At 49.7% G+C, this 26,052-nt stretch overlaps 1 protein-coding gene across 2 annotated transcripts; it reads right to left on the reverse strand.

The window, feature by feature from the left end:
- Positions 1-1,607: 1,607 nt before the first annotated feature.
- On the reverse strand, positions 1,608-25,272 carry Tppp (tubulin polymerization promoting protein). 2 transcript variants are annotated; one of them, XM_050145791.1, is made up of 5 exons: positions 25,148-25,251; positions 18,084-18,220; positions 15,480-15,797; positions 6,165-6,318; positions 1,608-5,897 (listed from the first exon to the last, which is right to left on the reverse strand). In XM_050145791.1, the coding sequence occupies exons 3-5, from the start codon at positions 15,791-15,793 to the stop codon at positions 5,703-5,705; spliced, it is 663 nt and encodes a 220-aa protein (XP_050001748.1). In that variant the 5' UTR covers positions 15,794-15,797; positions 18,084-18,220; positions 25,148-25,251; the 3' UTR covers positions 1,608-5,702. The 2 variants fall into 2 exon arrangements, with proteins under 2 accessions (XP_050001748.1, XP_050001747.1); XM_050145790.1 differs by lacking the exon at positions 18,084-18,220 and having other exon boundaries at positions 25,148-25,272.
- Between the last annotated feature and the right edge of the window lie 780 nt (positions 25,273-26,052).

Genomic DNA, 26,052 nt, shown 5'->3' on the forward strand with positions numbered 1-26,052 from the left:
AGCCACTTGAGTGGTTGTCCTAATGGACCTTGGTCTCTGCCTCACAAGGTCAGAAAGAGTCTCCTGCCCAAGCCTGCTCTGGCCCAGGTGGATTTTGTGTTCAGAGCAGTGAGTGAGTTTCAAGCCTCAACTTTGAGGCTTTAGGGGGCTTTCAGCTATGTTCTGTAGCTCCTAACCCTAAGTCAGGAGTTATATAGTCAGCTGTCTATTTCTGTTCGAATTTTTGTAAGCCCTGTATATTTTTGAATTAATTTATATTGCCTTGGTTTTCAGCTTATTTTTCGTGTAAAACTGGTAATGTTTTATTTGCGTTTTAATAGCTCCAGTATTAGAAGTTGTGCCAATGTGTAGACATGTTGTGACACCTGAGCTTCTAAATAAGACCTCAGTATCTGGGTAAGAGGATAGCCTCTGGCCTTTGGCTCTGCCTCAGCTTTCACACTACAGACATGCTCTTCAAGCCAGCAAACAAGTAGGCCTGGTATTCCCGTCTTCAGTGTGTCGCTGATGGTAAACTCTGGAGCTTTCCTTCTGCTGGCTGTCCTTTACGTGTATCTATGTATCTGCTGAACCAGCTTCCCGATGTCACTCATGGCATTATATGTGTTTGGGTTTATTGTTTCATCGGTTTTCCTGTTTCGTATTTCTTTTGTTCTATCTGCCATTACATTTTGTTTATTTTTTCTAGTGTGATTTTTTTTTTCTGGCTCCAGGATTGTCATTTTTTTTTTGTTTGTTTTGTGGGTGGTTGGTTTTTCTGGGCTTTGTTTTTTTTTTATTTTGTTGTTTTGAGACACGGTCCTTACTGTATAGGCTTGGCTGGCCTAGAGTGCTCACCACAGAGACCAGGCTGACCTTGAACTTACAGAGATCTAGCCTCTACCTTCTGAGTGCTGGGATTAAAGGTTTGCACCACCACTCCTGGCCACTTTTAGATTCTTATCTTTTCAGCACTGCTACCCTTGCTAATCAAGGAGCTGGTTAGCACTCTGGACACCTCCAAAATACACAAGAGCTTGTTCACCTTTGGGTTTGGGTTTGATGGTTCCCAAGTTTCTTAATGAGATGTTTTTAGTTTCACAAAATATGTGCATAGCTACTGTTAATCTGAAGCCATCTGCCTGCTTATTCTTTGCTCTACTTTATGTCAGACATTTCCTTGGGAATTTATTTATTTGTCTACTGGTAGCAAATTATCACATTTCTCAAAAACCATTTTTCCCTCTCTTGAACAGCAACCTCCTTGGAGTAGCATTTGAGGTTGACCTGAATTCTGCTCATGAGCTTGATGATGTGCCTGCATTTGGAGTGCTGTATTTTGTGATGCAGTTTAGGAATAATCACCTTAAGTCCGGGCCTCACATAAGGGCTGCACCAAAGCCAGACCTGGCCTTGAATCTGGCAGATGGCTGGTCTGTGCCCTTGCAGTCCTGGCTCAGCTAGGAAGCAGAAAACCCCTTGAGAGAGAGTAATATGAAGCTCTTTGCTGAGCTTTGACGCAGGAAAGACTCTAGGCACCTCTGTGTTAGTACCCAAGTATGAAGCTCCTGCTGACCAGAGGATGTGGCAGCTAGTATACACAGCATACACTCCGAGGAAACTAGAAATCCACGTTTTAACACCTTTATTCTCACTTTACCAACTTGACACAAGGTTAATAACAGCAAACACAATGAACAAAATGTTGATAGACACAAGCTGTTTCACTAAAGCAGTATGAGCCAGGCCATGATGATATGTCCAACAGGTGACTAGTTGCCTTGCACTCTATAGCAGGGACAGGAGGGCCATCCTGACCTGACAGACATTCTGAGCAAGTGTGTTTTAGATGTCAGCATAAGTGTCTTTCTGAGTCAGAACACCCATGACATCAACATTACCCATCACACTGATAAAGTGATACACTCCATATTCCTTAACATTAATAAAATAGTGTAAAAATATATATCACATATATATATATAAACTTAACTCCCTTTCTTGAAAAAAAAACTTAGTACAAACTAGTAGTAGTAGCATATTATTCCTTTCAAGTTTAAGTTGTACAGGCTTCCTTTGTTGTTTGGCTTGGTTTAGTTTAAGAGGTCTAAAGGAAGAGATAATTTAAGCGTCCCAAGATGGCCACACCCCTGAACTGTGAAGTTCAGAATGGTCAGTAGTATATTGGTGAAGAAGAGCAGTTTGGCTCAGTGTTGGGAGGATATTCTGTCTATTGATGTCTTCACAGTACAGCTAAATGTCACCCTTGCCATACTTAAAAGGTGTTGGCAGGACTTTCCCATGTGCCCATTTTGTAGCCAGGTAGTATACAAGTCTGCAGAGAGAGAGAGAGCGCGAGCCAGGCAGGTAGACAGACAGTTTTTCCTGAAAGGGAACAGGTCGCAGATACCATAGGTGTCTGTGCCGTGGCATTTGTCTCCATCCTCCCAGCCAGATCTAATGCCAAAGCAGCTACAGAACAGTATGTAGATGCATGGGTACAGTTGCGTGCCAGTAAGACTGTTCATTAAAACAGGTACCGGGGCAGCCCAGGGCAGGCACCGTCCTCTCTGGAAGAGACTGCAGAAAAGTGCAGCCCATTTCATAGCTATCTCCATCCGTCGTAATGTCCCTATGCCCCTGTGTAAGATAGGATACTGAAAGGTGTAAAAATACTCCAATATAAATATAGATCTCTCGACAATATTTAAACATGTAATTTGAACTTTGATCTTGGTAAAACATTCCCACTAACTAGTTGCTTATCTTATAGTATTAAATAGAAATAAATAAGTATTCTGCTAGAGTCAGTGCTCGCAAGCACCCTCCTGCCTGCCTACCTTCCTTCCCTGACACTTAGATACCGTTTGCATTGTTCTTCCTGCAACCTGTATCTTTCTCCTGAGTGTCACCTGCAACAGAACATCTCTGTCACTCCAACCCATGTCCCTGAGTGTTGTTCCTGACAGAACCTCTCCTTATTTTCTTGCTGTCACAGCTTAAGAGAACCTGTCTTTGTCTCCTGGGTGTCAGCTCACAGCAGAGTATGTCGCTGTCTCCTAGGTCCTCCTCTGAAGGAACCTGTCCCTGTCTCTTGTGTGTCTGTCACCTAATAGCCCATGGCCCTGGATCTCAGTTTACATGCTATGCAGTTGTTGGTTTTTTTTTTTTTAATTCACTGATAGATACTGAATTCTATTTATCCATGATTAGTAAAAGCTAATTGGTATCGCATAAAACATGCAACAGAGACAAACACCCTACCTGTGTGTTCAAATCAGAAACTGAGGAGAATGCACATCTGTTTTGTGCAGAAGAGTTGGAGTCCGATCAGTTTCTATGTCGAGAGGGTACACAGATGCCACACAGATTCCATAGACACTTTAAACTGACGATATGGAAACACTAAGTCTTCGTGATCTAATTGTTACTGCCCTTTCCTGGCTAGATGACGTCATCTAGAGGGAGGGTGTATTTTCAGAGTTAAACTTAACACTGACTAAAGAAAGGTGCTGTGAGGGAACGGGGTAAGAAGGGACACAATGAAGACCACTTGTCAGGCGTAATTCTACATGGGAGGGCCTAGGACTGTCCTTGGGATCTGTGCGAGGACAGTGAGGGCCAGCAAGGCAGTGACCCAGTTTTCATTTACAGAGCCCAAGTTGTATTAGAGCAACAGCTCCCATCTCACACTGGTGGAACAACCACCCAGACCCAAATGCATTCTGAAGTCTTTATCTTCTGCTGAGGATTTCACTGGGGTGAGGGGTGGGAGCTGAGGTGGGTAGTTCTGGCCTTCCGCCCAGAACCTTTACGGGCTGGCCACTCTGCGCTGTTCTGCTCAGTGCCGTGCCCAGCACTTGGGCGATGTGTCCTCCATGAGGCTGGACATTTGCACTGTTTCCTAGGTGCTCCTAGGCAGGCAACCGTGGTCAGTCTGGCATCTTGGCCATTTGAATAGGAGACTGTGTCCAGGATACACTATGGGGTCAGGAAAACATCTGACCCACTGCATGGTACAGGGACCCTCAAATCTACCCTAGCCTGTCCCTCTACCCTGACCCATATGCAGTCACCTCCTGGTGTGTTTGCATGTGTTCCATTTTACTCAGCTATGCTGGTGGGAACTAGGCTGTTCATAGGCAGTAGGAAAGAACAGCCTCAGATCAAGAGACTACCAGCCACGTGGGGACTAGGGGTTCTGGAGAAGGGTGTGAGAGGCGCCAGTGTCCCTTTATTTCACCAGACCAGCAAGGCCAGATTACAGAATGGAGGTGCCGCTACTTGGTTTTTAGTGCCAAGTACTGCAGACTCCCAGAATCTTGGGATGGCATTGACTGCTGGACCATCTCCACCCTCCAGTTGTGGCTGTGTTGAGGGCCTTGTGTTTCTTCCCTCGTGCTGCAGTGAGGACTTGCTCTCTAGGCCCCACTGTGTGCTGTGGCCATGAGGAAGGCATCTTTGCTGTGTACTTGTGCTGTGCCAAGCCGTGTAAGACGTCCCATCCTCAACAACCACCTGCGCTGGTAGCCATGTCCTGAGACCACTGCGGGTTCCTTCTGAGAACAAGACCATGTAGTTCAGCAAGTTTCATGCAAGGGTGGGGTTGTGTTAATGCAAAGGAACAGTTGTTGCGGAACTGTAATGATGGTAGCACATGCCATTGGGCCTGCATAAGTGGTGCCCTCACACATGGATGAGCTGAGTCATGTGTTCTCTCCTGTGGCAGAAAAAGAACCCCTGGTAGATGCTGCACGTCTTTTGGGGGAGCTACTTCTGGTGTCCAGTGCCCTGCCTGCATTTACACTCAAGAGAAAGGTTAGGAAAACTGAAACTAGAGGTGGCTTCATAGAGCTGAAGATACATACTTTTGAACAAGGCACAGCATAACTTGCCTTGGCAAAAGCTCCCATCTCAGCCCAGTAGAACAACTGCGCAGACCTGGTCCTGACCAAATGTCTCAGCATCCTGTGTGTCCCAAGCTGGTAATGGGACAGGACAAGGAGAAAGTCATGGCAGCTTCATGTTCTGGATCTCTCTGGATCACTCTTGAGACCAAGCACATAGTCTTATCCTTTCTCAGAACGGCACTGAAAAAACTTCCAGCTTCATGCTCCAAGTCACTCCCCTGGTCACCAGGTGCTTCCTTGTCTCTTGACCACTCTCAGCACAGACTTGGTTGATGAGCACGTATGTGTGTGTGCGTGTCTGTGTGTGTGTGTGCACATGTGTACTAATGTGAGCTGTTCCACATACACAGTGACACACTTCCCGTGGTCAGGAAAGAGGCCTGTTTAGGATTACTCTGTGCACTTGGTTAGTTGCTTAGCTCCTACTGCCCTAGAAGTGTCTGGATAAGTCAGTGTGAGTTCTGATGTCTGCTCTGCTCATCCTTATACCTACCAACGCCTCAAACACCCCCTGTTACCTGCAGGTCAAGTGGCCAGTGTGGTATGATCCTGGGAGACAGTTTGGAAATAGCAGTCCCAGCTGTGGACAGAGCAGGTATGTTAGGAAAGGACAATGAATCGCGGCCCACACCTGGGGTCTGAGAGAGAAGTGTCAAAGCACCCAGCAGGAGGAGGCCTGGGCACTGCCCCCACCATTGCCTAGTGGAGGTGCATTTTGAGTCCTGCCCAGTTGAACATAGGAATGTAATGAAGTGCAATGGGTTTCAGTCCTGTGCCTGGCACCTGCAGTGTCCAGAACTTCGGCCTGCAAGGCTACTTGCCCCCCTGCACCTTCTGGTCATAGGTGCCTGCATGCTTGTAGCCAGGCACATAACCTGACTCATCCACCAGGTCCACGCGGCCAGCTTTGCCCTTGCCCTTTCCCGATTGGTCAAAGCGCTCTTTGTGGGAGCCTGTGAACTTGGTTGTGTCTGTGAGCCGTGACACCGTAGGCGAGGACACAGCTTTCTGAAAGAGAACAGAAGAGGGTGTTAGTACACACCAAGTGAGGGAGCTGGGTAAAAATTGCCACATTTCAGTGGGAGGTGGCATGGGCTGTTGAAGGAGCCGGCAAGGGTGTGACTCTACTGGGCCACGTGTCCAGACAAGGGATCACCTCTCCTGGCTCCAGGTTAGCCCCAGACTTATAGGGCTAACAGGTATATGGGGCCATGGTTTCCCCAAAGGCAGATGCAATCATGAGTGCTCGGCCCCACCCGTGCCTCGCTCCCTCACCGTGACACCAGAGATGACTGGCGCTCGTCCCTCAATGAGCCGGTGCACCTCACGCACAGCCTCCTCGCTGCTTTTATCCTTGAACCGCTTCTTGGCCAGCTCCTCCAACGCCTCCTGGAATTGCTCGAAGGTGATGGTCCTGCAGGACTTCCCTCTGTGGGTAACAGACCTTGTAAGTCCTCAGGCAGCAGTCCTCTGGGACCAATCCCGCATGTATACCACCCCTGATCCCTACTGGTCACAACCAAAAGTCACCAGCAACTGCCAACAGCCTGGAAAGAATAAGGAAGCATATTCTTTAAAATTCCAAGTTTCAGGGCTTTTATGTCTGTTCCACCGTGGTCTCTCCTGGGTGGGAGAGCAGAGGGAAAAACAGGAAAAGAGATCCCCTTATCTCTTCCAGAGACACCCTAACCAGTCAAGGAGCAGGAGGGAGCCCAGGCCTAAACCTGGGTCAGAAGTGGCCCGTGGGGCCTAAGGCCAAGGATATCATAGTAGGGCACGCTTAGGAGGGGCCGTAAGACCTGTGCTGAGCAGTGTGAGCAGCCTGGTCAGCAGGATGACTCGCCTGGAGCCCTCACCCACCCTGTACACCCGGCCACCAGGGAGCATCTCAGATAGCCTGTCATTTCACAGACTTCTCCCTGCAAAGACTATTCAGGAAGTATTTTAAAAAGTTATTTGTAGTAACTTTAAAGCATGTTCAACTTGGCATTCACCTGCAACTAATCCAAATTAGTGAAGTTTCAATGTTTTGACATAATGTAAACGAGGCACAGATGTGCAGGTCCTGCATGATGCTGTGGAGTTTTAATCAAACGGCCCGAGATAAGCTACCTCCTAGGGCCAGGCAGGCCACTGACGCTAACTAGAGCTAAGAGCTGGCAAAACCCCAGTGGGGCTTTTATGGCTGACCATCGTATAGGATCCAGAGCAGCCAAGTGAGGTTAAGAAAACAAAAAGCAGGAGGCCTGAGACTACACTATTCCAAGGCACCTGACAAAGCCGCATGGAGACAGTATGAGAGATACTAAGGTCTGAGACGTACAGATCAGCGCACCTCCAGTCCAGAAACGCCCACACCGCCTAACTGGAACAAGGTCAAGGAGAAAAAGACTATTTAAAAAAAAATATGTCTGCAAAATAAACCAACTAGGACCCACAGCTCACACCACATGCAGAGTGTACTTGAGCATGACCCCAGAGCCAACTTCCTCAAGTATATCTGGTATATAACCTGGGCGACGTTAGGGCGGGCAAGGTTTTCTTAGAAATGATGCTAAGCCATCATGTTCAATAGTAGAAAACGGGCTGACTGGACTTCAGAGGATTGAGAGCCATGTTCTTTGAAATGACATTAAGATAAATACCAGAGCTGCAAACACACACAAAAAAAAAAAACTAGGGAAATACAGATTTTAAAGGGGGCTTGTATCTGAAATATGCGAAGAGCTTAACAGTAAGAAAAGAAAATTTCAAGCAGGCCAAGTATTTGAACCAGACACCTCACCAAAGAAAACCCATTGATGGGCAACCATCACACAGGAAGTCACCATGGGAACAGCAGAAGTAATGAGAGAAACTGAATGCTGCGTGCCAAGGAGGAATGACCATGAGCCAGTCTTTGTGTGTTTGGGGGGTAGGGGGAGCTGCTTCAAGAGAAACAAAGATTTAAGCTCATGTTAAACCCATTTGTGAACATTATACAGATTTTCTTCAGTCATTCAAACTGGAAAACCACCCAAATGTCCTTTAGCAGTGGCCTGATAAAGCATTCTGTGGACAGCACTGGGAGGACACACCAGTGACAACACAAAGTGGACCCCTAGTGGCTGGGCTAAGGACAGACATGAAAATACTACGCTCGCCACACAGCCTGAATTTTTACTGGTCATAGAAGAGTCTCACACTTTGCTCTGGTCCTGAACACACAGGGCATTCTAACCAAACGACGAGGAGAGCTGAGCCAGCGTCCTTAGAGAAATGCACAGAATCCCATGCTGTCGGCCACCCGTACTCAGGAGACTGGGGAAGCCACTGAGGCATTGCACTTGGATCCAAGATACAACACAATGGGGCCTCAGTAGATGCCTGTGCCTTCGAGGGTGGGCTCCAGTCCTTCAATGCTCTCAGTCCCAACACTAACCAGCTACCTTTGCAATACTCGGTGATTCAGGGCACTTGACCAGTTGGCCTCACAGTCCAATGGTGCCTGGAGCTGACAGCTTTTTCCTCTCTACTAGGACTTTAGGGGTGTGTGTTGATCTAAGGCCCCTCAGGGCTGCTCTGTTTGTCCTGAGAAGTCAAAGGCACTCTTGTCTCCTATTCCCAACCCTTCCTGGGCTGACATGAGGATGCCAGGCCTAAAGGCCAGCCTGGCAACCTGCTGCTGGGGCACACAGCCCTTTCTGGGCAGCCTCAGCACCAGGCACTACCAGCATGAGTCACTGGGGGATGGGGCAACTGGAGGGACTCTTCCATCACAGGCCACATTCAGATAGAGCTGGACGCTTGTTCCACTGGTACCAAGAATGCCTTTCTGGCCTGTGTCCCCACAAGTCTAACTGTGTTGTTGGGGAGAGTGGGTCCTGTCTTGGTGCCCAGTTCACAGAGAACTCTTCCCAGGAGACCCAGGCACTTCTTGAAGCAGAATCCCCAACTAGCTCTGGGAAGACAATGTTCATTTATTCCTCACGATGTGAAAATCTCTGCAGGTTTCTCTTAAACAGTGAGCCTATATCTAGAGCTCCCAGGACTGAGGGCTCTTCCTAGGGTTTGGCCTTTCCTACTTTGACTCCCAGCCTGTCTGAAGCTGGCCTACAAGAGGGTGTCTGCTCAAACATTGCCCCCATATATGAAGGGAACTTTCTCAGTCCCTTGGGAATCCTGGAACCTGAATAGGGGGTCAAGACCCAGCATCAGACAGCAGAGCCCTCTGAGGAAGGTCTATTCCTCTGTGGCAAATATAAACACAACCACTCCCCACCTCAGCTTGGGACTTTCACAGAGCCCCTTGTGAAGGAGGCTTGAGTAATAACTCTTATAACTCCAGTTACACTCAAGTAACAAAACTTGTAATTGTAATTGGCGAAACAGTGGGGCACACAGGACAAGACAGGGATGCCTGAGTTCTTAGCTCCTGCAGTTTATAGATAGATACCATGCAGGCAGAAAAGGTGCTTCTGAGGAGTGGAAAGATAGACCCTCTCTATACATGTGGTCTGAGTGCAGTTGAAGTATCTGGAAGGGACCCCTGGGTGATGAGGACCATCTAGGCCAGGGGCCAGGATCCTGCCTTGCAAGGATGTTTCCTCATAGGAACCCCTTCTGGGGGCTTTCTGTAGGAACAACACAGGAACTGACCTGAGCTTGCTGCACCACAGAGCAGCCCCGGCTGCCATGAGCCTTGAGTTGCCTGTTGCTACCAGTGTCTCTGACTCTTTAGATCTAGTGTTCAAGGGAGGGGCAGAAATCTGGTCATTCTCCTTAGGCACCTTTATCAGGTCTCTCCCTTGCCTACTGACGACCCATCTACCTCAAGACACAGTCCTGGGCTCTATGCCAAAGACAATGCTGATGTTGAAAGTTTGGGCCTGTCAGTTCTCTGTACCCTCAGCAGGTCACTGGACTCAAGAAATCCCATGGGAGCAGGCGATGTGCTCTCTGCCTAGAGGGGCCTAGATGCCAGTCAGCCACAGGGACTCTGCCTGGTTCAGGAAATCAGAGGCCAAGCAGCAACATCTCTGTGGCAATGCTCTGGGCATATTCCATGTCTACACTTGCCCAGAGGGGGCATCTGTGACCTGCAGCATTGCCACTTCCTTCTCTTGGGAACAAAACAAATCATCTTTAAAGCCCCCTCTCACTTGTCTCTTTGTGTTTTCCAAGGGGCTGGAGGTTATGGGATAAACATTCTCCAGGTGACCCCAAATGAGCACCACATCTGCCCACCCCTACCCCTCATGGCTCTGACCTAGTTTGTGTAGGGATAAGTCATGAGGATAGGTGTTCCTGCAGTTGTTCAGACAGCTTTTGGGTATTCATTCTCTTACATGTCCTTCATGCACTGGCCAGCCGACTTACAAGGCAAGGTGGAGGAGCTCAGGTGCAGGAAGCTGCCTCTCATCACAACAGATGCATCTGATCTTGCCTGGTTACTTCAGACTCACCAGAGCAGATGAAGCCTTGACCACAAAGCCACAGGGACCACTAACTCAATGACTTTCAAGCAAAAAAAAAACCCCTCTACATGTCCTGTCTATCCCCCAACCAGAGGTCAGAACCCTGAGTTCCCCACAAGCATCTAGGGGGTCACTCTGCACTGCCATGTGTAGCCACTAGAGGGCCATGCAGAAGTAAGAATAGTCTCCAGACACTGGGACACCTGAAGACTAGGATGTGTACAGGATCTTGCTCCATTCAAGGCCTGCAGGGTCAGGCCACTTTCCCCTAGATCATGTGACTGTTAATCTTACCCAAGACCCAGGAAGTAGAGCCTGAAGGAGGAGCTCCAGGAACATGTGTGCCACAGGTGAATGGAACTGGGTGGGTCCCACAGTCAGAAACAGAGGCTGCCTCCAGGGGTTCTCACTTGTTTAGGGTCCTTGACACCTGGATTTCTGTGATTTTTGAGTGGGTACAGACAGAGCCCTGTCCTTCCCGTGGGTTTCCGAAACTCTTGTTAGGACTCTCTTCAGGGTCCTAGGGCTTGTTCCTAGGAGTAATGGGATACACTAGCCTAGGTGGGTGCTATGCTGAACCTCTTCAGCAGCAAACAGATGTCACAAGAATCCCAGCAGGCCTCGCTGACTAGCTGTGGCATGTAAGGAAGACCAAGTCGTTCATATACTTAGCAGCGGCTGACAAATCCTCAAGCTAGACAAATCCAGACCCTGCTTTCTACATGTAGGGACTGGCTTTGCTGCCTTCTGACCTATATCTAGACATAATGGACACCCAGCCCTGACACCCCAGCCAAATTACTTTCTGACTCTGCGTAGTATTGGCAGGAATCCGCGCATTTACTCTGGAGGGTGCCCAGCACCCAAATCCAGGCCCTGGAATGCCAAAGATTTCTGGGCTTCCTCATCTGGTAGTACGTTGGTCAAAGTAAGGAGGCAGTAGGTAAGCCCAGCCCAACCCTAAGGTTCCTGCATGTTTTCTTCCACCAGCATATACAGGTACACACCAGACACTCTGGAACACAGACCCATTGTAGACAGCCACACAGAGATATGATCCCTAGGGCCCCCAGGCGTCCCCCAAGCTTCACCCACTGGCTTTGCTTTGGTGTCAGGTCTCCATTAACCGTATGGAGTCTGGCCGTGCTGAGCCTTTTGCAGGATGGAGAGTCTAGGTTTAACAGTAGTCCACAATAAAAGTTGGTATAGAGCTTCAAGAAATTTGTTTAAAATTTAACACATAGTAACATCAAAACAAACAAGCGCTGCCATGGTGACAAGGACCTAAACAAAGACTGCAGATACCCCAGCTGGCGCCACGCCTGCAGAGCCATGGCAACCTGCCCCAAAACAGAAATAGTTGAACTTTTTTTCTCTCAAGTCCTGTCAGAGTCAGCAACTTCCTGGAGGTACCTAAGCAATTTCCTCCCAGGCCCCAAACTCCCATAGGAGGCAAAGGCCTCTGCAGCTGCCATTGCTGTCCCTCAAGAAACCACAAACACCCAACTTTCATAATACCAACAGTGCCACCACAGCCACAATTTTCTTGGAAATCTCAATCCCAGAGTTCCCCAGTCCTTCTTGTGGATCCCTCTCAGTATTCTCCCACCACCCTGGTATTCGGGATACTGTACCCCTACACTTGAGGACAACATGAGTCTGAATCTTCTGTTCCTCAAGAATAGAGATACCCCAAGTGGGACATAGGTCATAGAGAACCTCAACAGAGTCCAGGTTCTGAGAGGGAAGGAGAATTCAAAGATGGAATAGGTGAAGGAATGGCAGCCTCTAGGGTCTCAAGGATCCAGGTGTGAAGGCAAAAAGAACATCAGAGTTTCTGGGCCTCTAGCACAGGATCCTTACCTGGGTTTCCCCAGCAACCCAGCTAGACCTGCCCCAGTGTGTGCCCATAGTGTTAGCAAGCACACCTAGTGTTAGAATATACATCATGTATAGCTTGTCTGCCTAGACTAGCATAGTCTTGGGATTTCTCGGGGCTTCTGCATGGACTTGCTCTCCAGGACCTTGACTTGTAAGGCAGGAACCCGCCAAGGTTTCCAGGCATCCCAGAGTCTACAGAATGGCTCTGTCCTAGAGTCTGAGCATCTGAAGGTCTACAGTCTGGGAACAAGCATTCCCTTCACATGGCTCACTCCTATGAGTCTAGTGCCCTCCCCACCCACATAGCAGGAAGGGCATGTGGAGCTGGAGTTCTCAGTCCTCTGACCCACATCATTCAAAAGACTCATGACCACATATTACCACCCACTGGGAGGCTGTAGAAACCCAAGTTCTACATGGGGTGGGGAAACATATAAAGACACACAACAGCTGGAAGGTAGCCTCCTTCAGAAGAAACTGGAGAAGCTGACTAACCTCTGGGCAGGTTACTTCTTCCTGTCTTCCAACAACACCTAGAAGCGCCCTCACAGACACAAGTCTCTGGGTCTCCCTGTTCTTGGGTTAGTTCTTGATTATTCTGTACCCTGGGTTTACTAAGGACATGGTGCCATAAAGGGCCTGTCTAAGGAGAAGAGCAGGAATAGTTCACTGGCCTTACTGGCACACCCTGCATGCTCCCAGTATAGGAACAGCTTCCAGGGGTTCTGGAAGGCTCAGGGTTGGGCCACCTGCTGGTGGAGAAGGAACACAAGGAGAGATTAGGTGAGGAGCTGTCCAAGTTCATTTGCCAGCTTAGACAAGGTGGTGAGGTCCATAAAACAATCAGCTTTAACTGTATGCACATGCTAGACACAGCTAACCTAGGTTTTCTAGGTCTCAGTGTTGCGGGACCCGTCTACTGGCCTAGCATGAGCTCTTAGCACCAGGATGAGAGAACTGGCTGTATCGGAGGCTCTAGGGCTAATCATTTTTGCAGCCTGGGTCAGTGCCCCTCACTCACGGCTGGCCAGCCTACCAAAGCACCTCTGTTTACTAGGACCCACCTGCCTGTTCCTGCCTGGAACTGTCCAGTTGAACCCATAAGGCCAGTTTCTCTGAGGAGGCTGCACATCCCCAGGGGACAGGCAGGACAGGTCATGTGACCAGCACAGTGAGCTCTACCAAGCCTGGGAAAGTCCCCCACAGACAAGGCCCATGGTGAGTGTCAGTACCCAAACTCAGGGGAAGTCACTTTAGTGAAGTTGAGAGGGCCTCAGGGACTATAGACATCAAGATCTCTGGGTCATCTATGCAGCAGCAGTATGGAGATCCTTCAAGCTGACAGATATCTTGCTGCATGCATGTGCTTGTCTGCACTCTGTAAACTCATGGCTCCCATCTCCAATGACTATGTTGTTCTATTTAGGGACTCAGGGAAAAGAGCCATCTCCTGACGCTTTGTCTTGGGCCCTTCCCATAAAAGCAATGGAATGAATACAATATGTTCAGTAGACCCTCTTCTGTAAGGGTCACACAGCATTGCACACAGATGAAGCTGAGGAGAAAGAAGTGTTAAGAAACCCAAGGACCACAGTCTGGAAGTACATAGGACCCCTGGCCAAGTGCCTCCCAGATAGAGGAACTGGTGCCAGTATTATCGCAATGGAACCCAGCCAGAAAAAAAGAGTGCTTTTGCAGTGAGCATCAGGGTAAAGTGATCACATCTGAGCCACTAGCCGTAATTTTTTCCTCAAAGCCTAACCCACAATAATTGAACTTCAGGCCAAAGTAGGTCTAAGACATCACAGGAACAGGACCTGAGATGGATGGGAAAGGGGTCTAGGGGTAACTAGGGTACACACAGCATCTGCTTTCAGAGGTCAAAGCTCCATGGAAAGTCTTTTCTTCAGCTTTTCATTGGGTTTGGAAGCCACAGGGAGACAGAGCGAGAATGGACCAGCTCTGACTTCTCTTCAGAGCCCCCTAGGGTCAGTGGGGGTCTGGAAGAGAGGGTCAGGATGCAGAGCCCCTGGGAATACATTTCTCAGGCTTTCTCAGCCTTTGAATGGTTCTACAACCATTCACACCTAAGATTCTCCACACACACACTCTCTTGTGTACTTTGTACAATAGGAAGTTCTCTAGGGAGCATGGGATTGAGATTTTCTTGCTGTGCAGAATCTCAAACTCCTAGTTGATATCAGCATTGGTATGGGTGGAGACAGCCAGGCTCTGGCTCAGTAATCTCCACAGAGTCTCTTCCTAGGTGCTGCCAGGACTTTGAAATTCCTGGCTCGGCCTTCCTTCATCTCTCTCAACCAGCATCTGGAGGAAGGCTTCATCTGGAACAGGAAGATGTCAATATCCCCAAACCCCTGGTTATGGTACCCTGTATCTGGTAATCTGGCTTACTTCATCTCTTCCCATTGGGACACATGCTAAATCCCTCCACTTTGCCAAGAATTCCTAAATTCCTGGCATGAGATACTTGCTGGAGTTCTCAGGAAGAGTTCATCTGCCAGGGCACCTCTTCCTTTCTCCCCCAGGCTGAGTACACGAAGTACAACCCAGGACGCAGGGAAGACTTTCTATACCTAGAGAACACCAACAATGACCAGAAACCACAGTGATTAAGACCACATCACCCATCCAAAGCCAGGGGAGGAAGTAATGCCCGGCTGGTACCACCCACAGAGATCAACCACAGGACCTGGCAGCACACTGATGTTTGACAACACAGGGGATGAATGGCCGCTCTCTGATCATTATCACTTTGTCTGCATGTGTCAGCATTTCTTAAGAGCAAAATTAACAGAGATGGACAAAGAGCTGAAAGAGCGTGTCACGAGCCATGACCATATCCTGGAAACTAGGCTAAACAGGCCTGGCCCCCACACTAACTAACTTCATAGACTCAGCCAACAGTGGCTGGGTCTCTGTTCACCTGGGCAGATCCTGAGCAACAGCTCACTAACCTGGGTATTGGTTAGAGTTAATTAAGTTTTCTCAAGGCTAGAAGCCCCCACTCTGTCTACATCCAAGGCCAACAGACTGAGGCTAGGACCATAGCTCAGGACATGGCCAGGGAGTTCCAAGGCACTTAGGGCCAGTGTACTCCTCAGACTGTTCCAAACACTACAGGCTCTGTACCCACTTCTTAGCTTCAAGCCTCCAGAATCTGCAAGCAAGATCCTTCACAGACTCTCACCGCTACCGATAGGAGCTGTGCCACCTAAGCCCGCACGACACTTACTTGATCTTGCTGAAGACAATGTCCACATCCGTGACAGTCACATTCTTCCCATCGATCACGTGGCAGTCCTTGCACAGTTTGGACCAGTTCTTGCCATGCATCTCCTTCCCCGTCGCTCTGGTGTCCCCGTGTACCGCAAACCGCCGGAAGGCCTCCTCCAGGGCACTGAGCTCAGGGGCTGCAGCTGCCCCCTCATTGGCACCCTCTGACTCCAGTGACAACCTCTTGGCAGCCTTGTCCCTGGCTGGGTCTCCTGGGGACTTGGGTGGTGTCTTGTTGGCAGCTTTGGCAGGCTTGGCCTTGCTGTCAGCCATGTTGCTAGGGAAGAAGAAGAAAAGGGTCATTCTGCTTCTCACAGCCCATCTGTGTTCCTGGTCCTAGCTGCAGTATGTGGTACCAGGCAACAAGATATGGCAAGAGCTGAAAAGCACCCTCTCTGGAGGTTGGGACCCCTCTGAGCTGGATGCCCAGCAGTGTTGGCCCAGCTGTAGGACCTGGCACTGACCCTGCCACCCTGACACATGCACACTCTAGGCAAAGGAGACAGGGTCTGACTCAGCAAAAATGGGTCCGGCTTAGGGTCTATAAAATGATGCCACCCTTAGGATCCGGGATAGTGCTCATGCCATGTTCACTGTCCCTCAGATCTGAGTCTTCTGAGCAGAACTGAGCCATGCTTTGGGGTGTCAAATGACCCTGGAGACACACAGTAAGGACCTGCTCTGGGATCCTAGAACATGTGGTTGACCCTTGGGCTCAGAGGAGGGAACCCATAAAGAAGCCTGAAGTATAGTCATAGTCTTTGGGTGTTGTGGGCTGTTGACTCCCAAGACAGGCAGACATCCCTGAGAACTAAGAAGACTGAGAAGGTGATGCCACCCCCCAGCAAGACTCGGGAGCACAAGGATATGCAGTGATCCCAACGTGGCCGCTGTTGTTCCAGCAAGGGCAGGCACATGACATGCCTTTTCCAGCTTGGGGAGCAGGGGTGTTGAGCTCCCAGTTAGCATCTCTGGGAACTGAATGCTTAACGGCTCAATGCAACGAGAACCCCTGATACCGGCACATACTCCATAGAGGGGCAGTGACGAAGCTGAAATGTGCAGGCCCTGTCCAGACTGGAGATTTCAATGCCAATGTGGCCAAGGCATATCACCACTAAGGGATGTGAAATGTGGCCCCTGCTGAACTCTCGATGGTATGAGTTGCATAAACATCCAGAATAACACAGATGACAGTCAGTCACAAAGCCAGATCCCCTTCTTGCTCACCCCCGTTGAAAATGGTAATAAAAGTATAACGGAAAAATTCAGCCTTTTTAATGAGAGCCTCTTCTTAAGGCACTTCAATTCACCCCAAAATGGAGCTTCATGGTGGTGGTGGGGGGTGCAGAACAGGGCAGGTGAGGACAGCAGGATTAAATCAGAAGCTGTAGCCGAGTTGAAGCTCAGGAGTTCCTTCATCCCCACTAGACATGACTCATCGTGAATCAACTCCATGCACCTGATAGGTTATCTGAGCTTCTGTCCCAGGCTTCACAGGATACTGAAACACGAGAGGGGCTCTGCCCTTCTGAGGACTGCAGGACACTAAGACAAGCAGCAGATTCAAACCAAGCAAAGGAACTGCGGGCAAACCAGCAGCAGGGTGAAGGCACATTAGGACAGCGAGGGCATGTGTCTCACACTGATGCGGCCAGTCCTCATCAGCCTGGTGCCAACTGTGTTCTGTCTAGGTTCCTACAGCACACTGGCCCCACAAGATAGTGAACAGGACCCAGGGCAGGGATGGCCCTCACTTTGCAGCCCCATCACTGTTCATCTGCTGTAGGATAAAGGCTTCTGGGTAGGACTCATCCCTAGGGATTTCGGAGGGAGCTCAGAGAGCTTTTTAGTTGTTGTGATACTCTAGGAAGATTAGTGATCATCACTCAGGAGTCAGGGCAGCAGCTCGGGCAGAAAGATACCCGCACAAATCAATAGGAGACTGAAGTAACAACATCCAAGTAGCTTCTCGTCTGGAAAGCAAAACTTGCCTAAACTCAGCCCTGGGATAAGTCAGCCTGGAGTGTTTTTGGACCATGTGGCAGAGCAGCTGACATCTATGGCTTCACCAAGTAGCTGACAGCATGGCCACACTATTTTAAAGCCCCGGTGCCAAGATTTTTCAGCAGTATCAGCCCAGCATGAGTTACCACCACTACGTAGCAACCACAAGGCACCAGCAATACATTTGCACAAAGGATAGGCTGAAACAGGAGTTGAGACCCTTCTCTGGGTGGTGCTCAGAATGCACCTTGGGGGCTGCAATTAGGCCTCCAAACTCTGCTTTCATCTTTGCTTTGCTTTATTTTACCATGAACATGTATTACCTGCATAGCATAGCACAAAAAAGGTTTTTAAAAGTAAAAGTAACAGTGGTTTAGGTCCTAACTGTGGCTATCCAAAGACAAATAGACTATTGTTAGGGCCGCTGCGCTATCAGAGTGGACTGTAAGGACACAGGGCTCTTATCCACGGGCTGTCTTTCTAGTGTGACCTGCTCCATTAGCTCTGGATGGGAGCAGTGAGAAAAAACTGAATCTGAAGAGAATTGAGGCCTCACCCAAGGCATCCTGGAATATGGAGACCTACAGGATTAATTCTCCCGTAGTGTTGTAGGATGGCCGGCTGCAGTGTTTCCCCACCTCCATTCAAAGACTGGCCTTCTGGTTTTCCTGCCCCACAGCATCTGAGGAAAAACTTAAAATTTAAAGAGACCTTAGTGTGTCCCAGCATGTCCCTACGATTTCCACCGGGGAAGTTAGGCCATTTAGAAGAGGTTCCAGAAAGGCACCAACTCTCAGGAATACTCTGCACTTCCAAGGTATGAGTCCTATACCTCGAGTATGTATCCAGAGGCTATACCTTATAACCCTTTCCTGATAGCCTACGATTCATCGTCTCTCAGCCAGGAGGGATATACCCCAAACTTCATCCTAACCCTTTCCTGATAGCCTATGATTCATCGTCTCTCAGCCAGGAGGGATATACCCCAAACTCATCCTACCAGCATGCGCCCCTTCCTGGACCAGTCTCCTTCACCAGTGATTTCCTGGGGAGCCAAGAGAGTAGGTGTGGTGGAGGAGAACAGGGGCACCAGCTGGTGACCCAGCAATGATGGCTTATGTTACCTGAGGGGTCAGGAGGACAGGAGATGGTAACTTATCCACCCCAGCACTGAGTGCAGGGACAGACTATGTTACCAGATTTGCATCTTAAGACCAGGCCTGAGGAGGGCAGGGGAGGCCAGCTAGAGGTAGAATTACAGTTCTTCAGTGGGAGGGCACATGGACAGATGCCAGAGACAGGATTTTCTGCAAACCCTGAGGACCCTTTAACTCAGGCAGGGTTTCTTGCATCCCATATACCCCAAGTCTTCCTTGCCAAGGAAGCCCACAGGAAATCAACTGGACCTCATTTTTCAGAATGAAAAACTTGTACACATGACCTCCACCATCAAAAAAGAAAGAAAAACCTAAAGGTGACAAAGGAGAGACTTTGTCGCCAAGAATCAACTGCTACATACCTCAGGGCACAGCCCCATTACAGGAGAAATGGAATCAGGGGATCAGAAAATTGACTATAAGCAGGAAAAAGAATCTATTACTACAACTAGATTCCTACAACCAGGACAAGGTGCCCATGAGCAGAGACGGTATCCGTGAATGTGATAAGTGTCCATGAATCAGACCCACGCCACTCAATCCCTGACCACCAGATGAGCCATTCTCAGTCCCACAGGCCTCATCAGCAAAAGTGAGGCCAGGGACAGCCAATTAGAAAGACAAGAGAAGTCTGTCTAAGATGAGAAGAAATGGACAGTCCACTTGGAACTCACTTCCTCCCCCTCACTACATCCCACCAAGGCCGGAGTCCTGTGGGACCCCATGTTAGAACAGGGTGAGGCTGACTGTGTGGGATCTGGACACATCCAACCAGCCCTATGTGTCTGAGGATGGGGCACAGGCAGCCTTCCCTGTACAAGCTCTGTACTTCAGAGTGTACTTATACACAACACATCCTTTGATAATTGTTTGTTTCATTAATAATACAGCCATACACCCTGCTCCTCGTTGGGATTCTCCATGTGAGTGGCCTCTTATATCAGTGGAGACTGCCATCCCGTGCAAAGTGAGCTCCCACAAAGTGGGCATTTTCTGAATGTGAATCTCCTACAGGCACACAGAGGCAATACCAGAAGCCCAGTCTATCAGGAGATCCAGCCAGGCCCCTTGTCACCCGTGCCTTATCTACACAGTTCATCCAGAAGCCTACAGCCCAGGGTATGACTAGGGCTGACCAGGATGGTACATGGTCTCAGAACAGTCACTAGGACTGGGGTCCCAAGGCCAGGCTGCTGCCTACAGGGTGACTTGAGAACCAAATTCTCACTGTTTCTAGGTCAAACAGAACACAATTCTCCTGAGTGTTATAGGGAAAGGGGAGCCCAGTATCCATGTCCACTCATTTCCTATATACCAGGCCTGAGCTGGACTACAGGTAGAGCAGGACTACACGTCCCAGAAAACCCCATACTTAAGCTAGGGGAATCCTGGGCAAGGAGACTAGGAACTCAAGGAAGGTAGGGAACTGAGGAAAGTCCTAGACCCCTCTACCCACCCATGTCCTTCTTTGTATTCATCATCGAATGCAACAGAAATAAACCCAGAACTCCCCAAAGCCACTGGCTGCTCTGCCCAGCTGCCCAGCATCCCGACCTTCCCGCAATTCACAGGCCTTCCTTACAATGTAGTCCTGACTGCCCCTTGGTAGGGAATACAAGGATACAGCCCACTTTCAGGAGTGACCATTTGAACTTCTGGTTTACAGTTCTAGAATAAGAGAATGATGAGGACAGCCACCAGTAAAGGTTGGGGGGGGTCACAGAAATACCTTCTAAAATGATGAATGCAACAAGCCCCGTCACTAAACAGAAGCCTAAGACTGAGCGTGTAGAAGAACCACGAGACATTCTGGAGTGTCAGTGACTCCTTCAGGTTGTCCCCACTGTCCAGCCAGGGCCCTTGATGGCTATAGAGATGTGAGTGGAGAGGGTGGTTGCTCCTACTTATCTAACATTTAATATGAGCTCCGGGCTCTAGACAGCTGTCTAAGGCCAGCAGAGAGTACTGAAATCAAATCCCATCATGCATCGTCTGATCAAACACTATTTCTAAACCAGCCTCCAAAATATTTCCAATACAGCATTCTACATGAATCCATATGGATAAAAAAATCAAGATCCAAGTTCTGGGATTGAGCTACACGATCACGCCCATCTCTCACAGTGACACGCCAGGGTCTGCCAACATGCTCCCTTTAGATGCTCCATGTGCGGGTCCTGAGGATGCTAACGAACCTGTAAACGACTGGTTCCTAACTCAGCATCAACACAGCTTCATAAACACCAATGTACATAAGCACTATCAAGTTGTACACCACACATCTGAGCATTGTCCTCGGATAGTGAGGGAGGCTGTGTAGACTGGCCAGTGGGTGCAGCTACCTAACAGGGGATAACCAGTAGTCCCTCAAAACGTGTATCTTCACCTTAACACCAGGACTTCTGTATGGGACCGGGTTTGAAAATAGGATTTTGACAGGAAGTCAACTTAGATTATTCACACTTGGGAGGTAAATTGTACACCAATTCCCCCTGTAAGTCAGAAACCAGACAGTGCCGTGTCTGCATGCATCCCTCCAAAAGTACGAGAGCTTTGGAGAATGGATTAAATCAGGTTCCTGGTCTCTCATGAGTGGAGTAAGACCTCTCAAGAGGGCTGTAAGGAATTGGCTGAGGCTTTTCAACCATGTGATGACATAGGGCTTGACCTCTCCTCTGGAGTATGCTCCAAGAAGGTACTATCTTAGAAGAAGCCACCCTTATCAAACCGTGACCCTGCAGCGCCTTGATTCTGGACTTCAGCCCCCAGAACTATGGGAAATACATTTGTATAAATCTGTATAAATTCTCCATCCTTGGTATTTTGTTAGAGTAGCATAAGTAGGAGAGAGATAGGGAGAGAGAGAGAGAGAGAGAGAGAGAGAGAGAGAGAGAGAGAGAGAGAGAGAGGAGAGAGAGAGAGAGAGAGAGGAAGATCTCCAGACTGTCAGAGTGTCAAGGCATAAGGCCAGAAATGGCTGAGTAACCTGAAGTTGAGGGCAAGAAGGACCTGCCAGAACCAGGGCAGGAACACAGTTTACCTGGAGTATTGAACTTCCGGCATGCAGAACTGCAGAAGAATGGGTTTATGTCATGTTATATCACCCAGTGTCACTGTCATCACAGAGCTTCTAAGCTCTGACCAAAAGGGGAAGCAGGACTCTAAGACATGCAGAGGCCCCATGAGTGCAAAGCCACAGGACGGAGGCAGAGGGTCAGACGGGGCTACAAGAGGGGGTACACAGACAGGTAAACAAAGATGTAAAATAAGCACATGTCACATCCACAGGGAGCTTGAGGAAGCTAAGCTCCTGCGTCTATCTACTACTGTCCAGAGCCAGATACTCTTGGGTAGGGAAGACTTGACACAGAACATACAGAACACACTCCCAAAAGGAAAAAAAAAAAGATTCTAAATAGCACCAGACTGGAGTTAACTTCTGCTTATCAACGAGTATTAAGAGACTAAAAGGGCGAAGCTCAAATAAGGAAAGATTCTTCTTCTATACAACAAACACTGAGTTGTCCAATATATAAAAAAGCCTCTATAGTCAATTAGAATAAAAGGAGATTGCTCAACAGAACAAGACAGTCCAGGGGAAAGCCAGAGAACACAAGAAATGCCAAGCTTCATTAGTATAATGAGGAAAGTGCAGAACACGACCCCAAACCAGAAACAGGGCACACCTTGCAAGGTGGGAACATTTAAGACTGACCTAGGCAGTTGGTGGTGGGATGTGAAACACAGAGCACCACATGTGAAGGGTAGCTGATGGGACACCCTATAAAGCAGCACCCCCAGCTCACTATATCTGAAGGGGCTCATAATCTGAAGCCCAACAACTTCAGTTCTTCCGGAGCCTTTCAGTTTGTAGAAGAGTCCAAGGCATCTATATCCTTGATCTCCCAACAGGGAAGCAACCAAAGACAGCTGACAGAAGAGGCTCAGAGAGGAGGAAACTAGAGCCGTGGGTGAATCTGCTTAGGTGAACACTAGTTAAAAGAAGACAGCTCAAGAGAAACGTAGCTATATGATTTCATACGTGTAAAGGTCAAAAAACACAGGCAGGAGCTAAGATAGCGCGTAGAGATATATGTTCATGAGGTGAAACTAATAAGACCCTTCCACTCCCACACCTTCTACCACGGGGCAAAGGGCAATGGGAATGACTGCCAGGAGGAAACTGAAATTACAGCACTGAAGCAGGGTCCCTGTGGGAGGGACTTTGAGGGGGCAGCCATCTGGCAGAGCTCACTAAGCCTGGCAGGTGGGAGAAGAGCTTGGGATACGATTCATGAACTTGAAGACTAAAGAAAGCCTTACATTTGGGCATCTAGACAGGACACCACAGCTCATAGCTGTGAATTAAATCACTGTTGAGTTAAGAGAGATAATGGACCCAAATGGTTTCGTTCATCATCAGGAAGTTGCATTCTGTCCATGCACTTTACCCTGATAACAGTAAGCCATCTGTGGGTCACAGAAACCATATCCTCTGGGACCCAAGCAGGGCTGTTTCTGGGATTGGCATAGGACATCAGGAGGAGGCTTCTCCAGTGCTGCAGAGGGAAGACAGGGCATAGAGCTGAAGGCGCTGTGGGATGGTACTGTAAGTCCTCCGTGGGGCTGCCCTAGATAGGGAATGCCCTAAGTAAATGATGGCATTGATAAAGGATGTCATAAGGAGATTCCCGTGGTCATGGATGTGGCCATGGGTGGTGGCTGACGTGGGTGAGGTTGCTTTGATTGGGGGGTGTTGTAGGTAGTGGGATGTTTTGGACAAGGGAAGTCCTGGCCATAAATAGAGGATGCTAAGGTTGAAACACTGACTCTTCTATATGAGGAAGCCAATCCTACCAGCAGTAGGAGACCCCACCAGGGTGGTAGGGGCTGGCCACCATGTCTGAACCCAGCCTGTGGCTGAGCAGCTCCAACCCTTCCTAAACGCCAAACGCCATCATAAACCCAGGACACGCACAGGACCGATTACCAGGACAGCAGAGCCTGTCCAACGCAGTAAGAAGTGGGAAGCTCCATTCTCCTGCATGGGTGGGCACAGCCTTTCTGGGTGAGTGGGGAGGGCTGGACAAGGCTGCAAGGTCCCTTTCCCTGGCAGAACTGAAATCACACCTCCTACAGGCTCCTCCTTCAGTTGCGGGCTATAAATAGGCCAGCAGGCACTGCTGAAGAAGCCAGTTTTCATTCTCTGTGGAACCCAGTAGAATTGTTTTCAGGGCCCAGAAATTTCCAGAAAAATCCGGAGATTTCTCACAAGCCTCCACCCCCTCATGGGTGATTTCAATTTTCTTAAATGAAAATTTCTAATGTTTATAAAAACTTCCAAAACCTTAGGTGATAGTTAAAATAGCTATATTCCACAAACTCAAGGAATGGAAACGGTGGACCCAAGGATCAAGCTGCGCACGTTACCCTCACTTTGCCATCGGTAAAGACAAAGATTTTCAATGCGTCACTTGAATTAGGGCACCTTCTTAAGGGTGGGTCCCTGTTGCAATCACGAGCTTTTCTGAATAGAGGAGTCCTTTAGAGACACTAGGCTCAGATTGTGCCCCTCCCCCTCGCCAGTCCTCAGGGGTCACGTGATGGGAGAGGGGCTGGCACGCGAGCACAAACAGCAGCCCGCCGCCAGAGAACCCAGCCAAAAGCCAATCAAGCTGCCCCTCCAACCCCCCATCCATTGCTCCAGTCCTGGAGAGCTCACACCGCCTATTCAGGCCACCTACGCGGCCAAGAGAGGCCAGATAGACAAATGGGCGCTGGGCCAAACGCCATCATAAACCCAGGACACGCACAGGACCAATTACCAGGACAGCAGAGCCTGTCCAACGCTGTGCCACAAAGGGCCACTCGTCTTCCTCACCTCGTTCCAGGCCTCATTTACATAACCGAAACCGCCGAGGAAGGCTCGGATCCTCCCTCTCCCGCACTCAAACATGGGTGTTCAAGATGCGACCCTGACAGAACCCTCGCCATCGCGATTGCGACATTACAGGTTCGCAAGAAGGGTGGAGGAGCGAATGGGCTCTGTCACCTGCAGGACGTAACGCGGGCTCAGGATTCGAGACCCGTGAACGCCCAGGCAGCTCCTGCTCCCAGATGCGCGGATCAGGGCAGTGGCTTCTCTTTACACCGTTTCCCACCAGGTTCCACGGGCAGCGACCCGAGGCCCGGCGAGGCCTAGCACCTGGGTCTGGTGGGGAACAGTGGGGTGCTTTCAGTCCACCGTATTAAGTGGCGACGCAATGCGCTTGGCTCAGTGTAAACGCATACCCATTCTTGACACCACTGCTCGAGGTCTCCAGGAACCACCGCTCCAGCAGTGGGAGCTGATCGCGCCGCTGCAGAGAGTGGCAGGTGACCAGCCTCACAGACCGGAGGCGCCCTGAGCCTAGGGCCCCGGGCCCGTGCCTCGGACCACGGACAGCGCCCAGCGCTAGCTTACCTCTAAGACGAGTCCACTGGTGCGCCTCCGCGACGAGACTTGCGCCCGGGGCGCTGAGCTCTCCGAGCCGCCAGCCCGGGCCCCGCCCTCCAGCCCTGCCCACGCGCCCCTCCTCCTGCTGCCCCGCCTAGGCGCGCGCTGAGGCTCCTCCCGACCGGAGCGCGGCGCACCGAGACCGGAGGCCGCAACTGCCTTACAAGGCTGCCGCAGGCACTGCCGGCCTCTGGACGCAGCTCGACCCAGGGCGCGGTCGTCGGTGGAGCTGTGGAGCGTGGGAACCGGGCGATGGTTGGGGAAGAGCTAGTGGGGCACACCTGGCCCTGGGGCGCCGGGCGTGCGGCCAGTCTCAAGAGGGGAAGCTGAGGCTGGTGGCGCAGTGAGCTTAGCCGGTTGCTGATTTCTACATAAGAGCTTGGTGCGCGTGAGCAGATGCTGGCCGCTACCTGTCTGAGAAACATCCTGAGAGTCTGCTGATTTTCCTTCCTTCTAGGGATACTTGCCACGGAATCTCTACCCTGCTGACTCTGTGGTGAGGTCATGGCCTCCCTGCCTCTGTAGAAGGTGACTCTGTAGAAGATTATGGGGCTGGTAAGGTGATGATGCAGCAGGGCTGGAGGCAGAGGCTTTGGTGCAATAGACTTCTCCGTCCTCCAGGTTGTCTTTGACTCTAGCCACGTCAGCCCAAAGGGGAGTGGGGTGGGGGGTGAGTGTCTGACACATTAACTCATGCTTGAGGGTACCTCGTTCTGAAACTTAGGAACTAGGCCCACCTGGGCACTTGGAGCAATTTAACCCTCCCTCTGGTGGTCTCTGACTCTCAAATCTCCAGAATCCTGCTTTCTTCAGCTACTCACAAATGACTAAAAGTCACTTCTAATTCTTGCTCACCTGCGAGTTCTCACAAT

Source organism: Alexandromys fortis, unplaced genomic scaffold, assembly GCF_014885135.2.
Source record: "Alexandromys fortis isolate MF-2015 unplaced genomic scaffold, M_Fortis_MF-2015_v1.1 scaffold_50, whole genome shotgun sequence".
Lineage (NCBI taxonomy): Eukaryota > Metazoa > Chordata > Mammalia > Rodentia > Cricetidae > Alexandromys > Alexandromys fortis.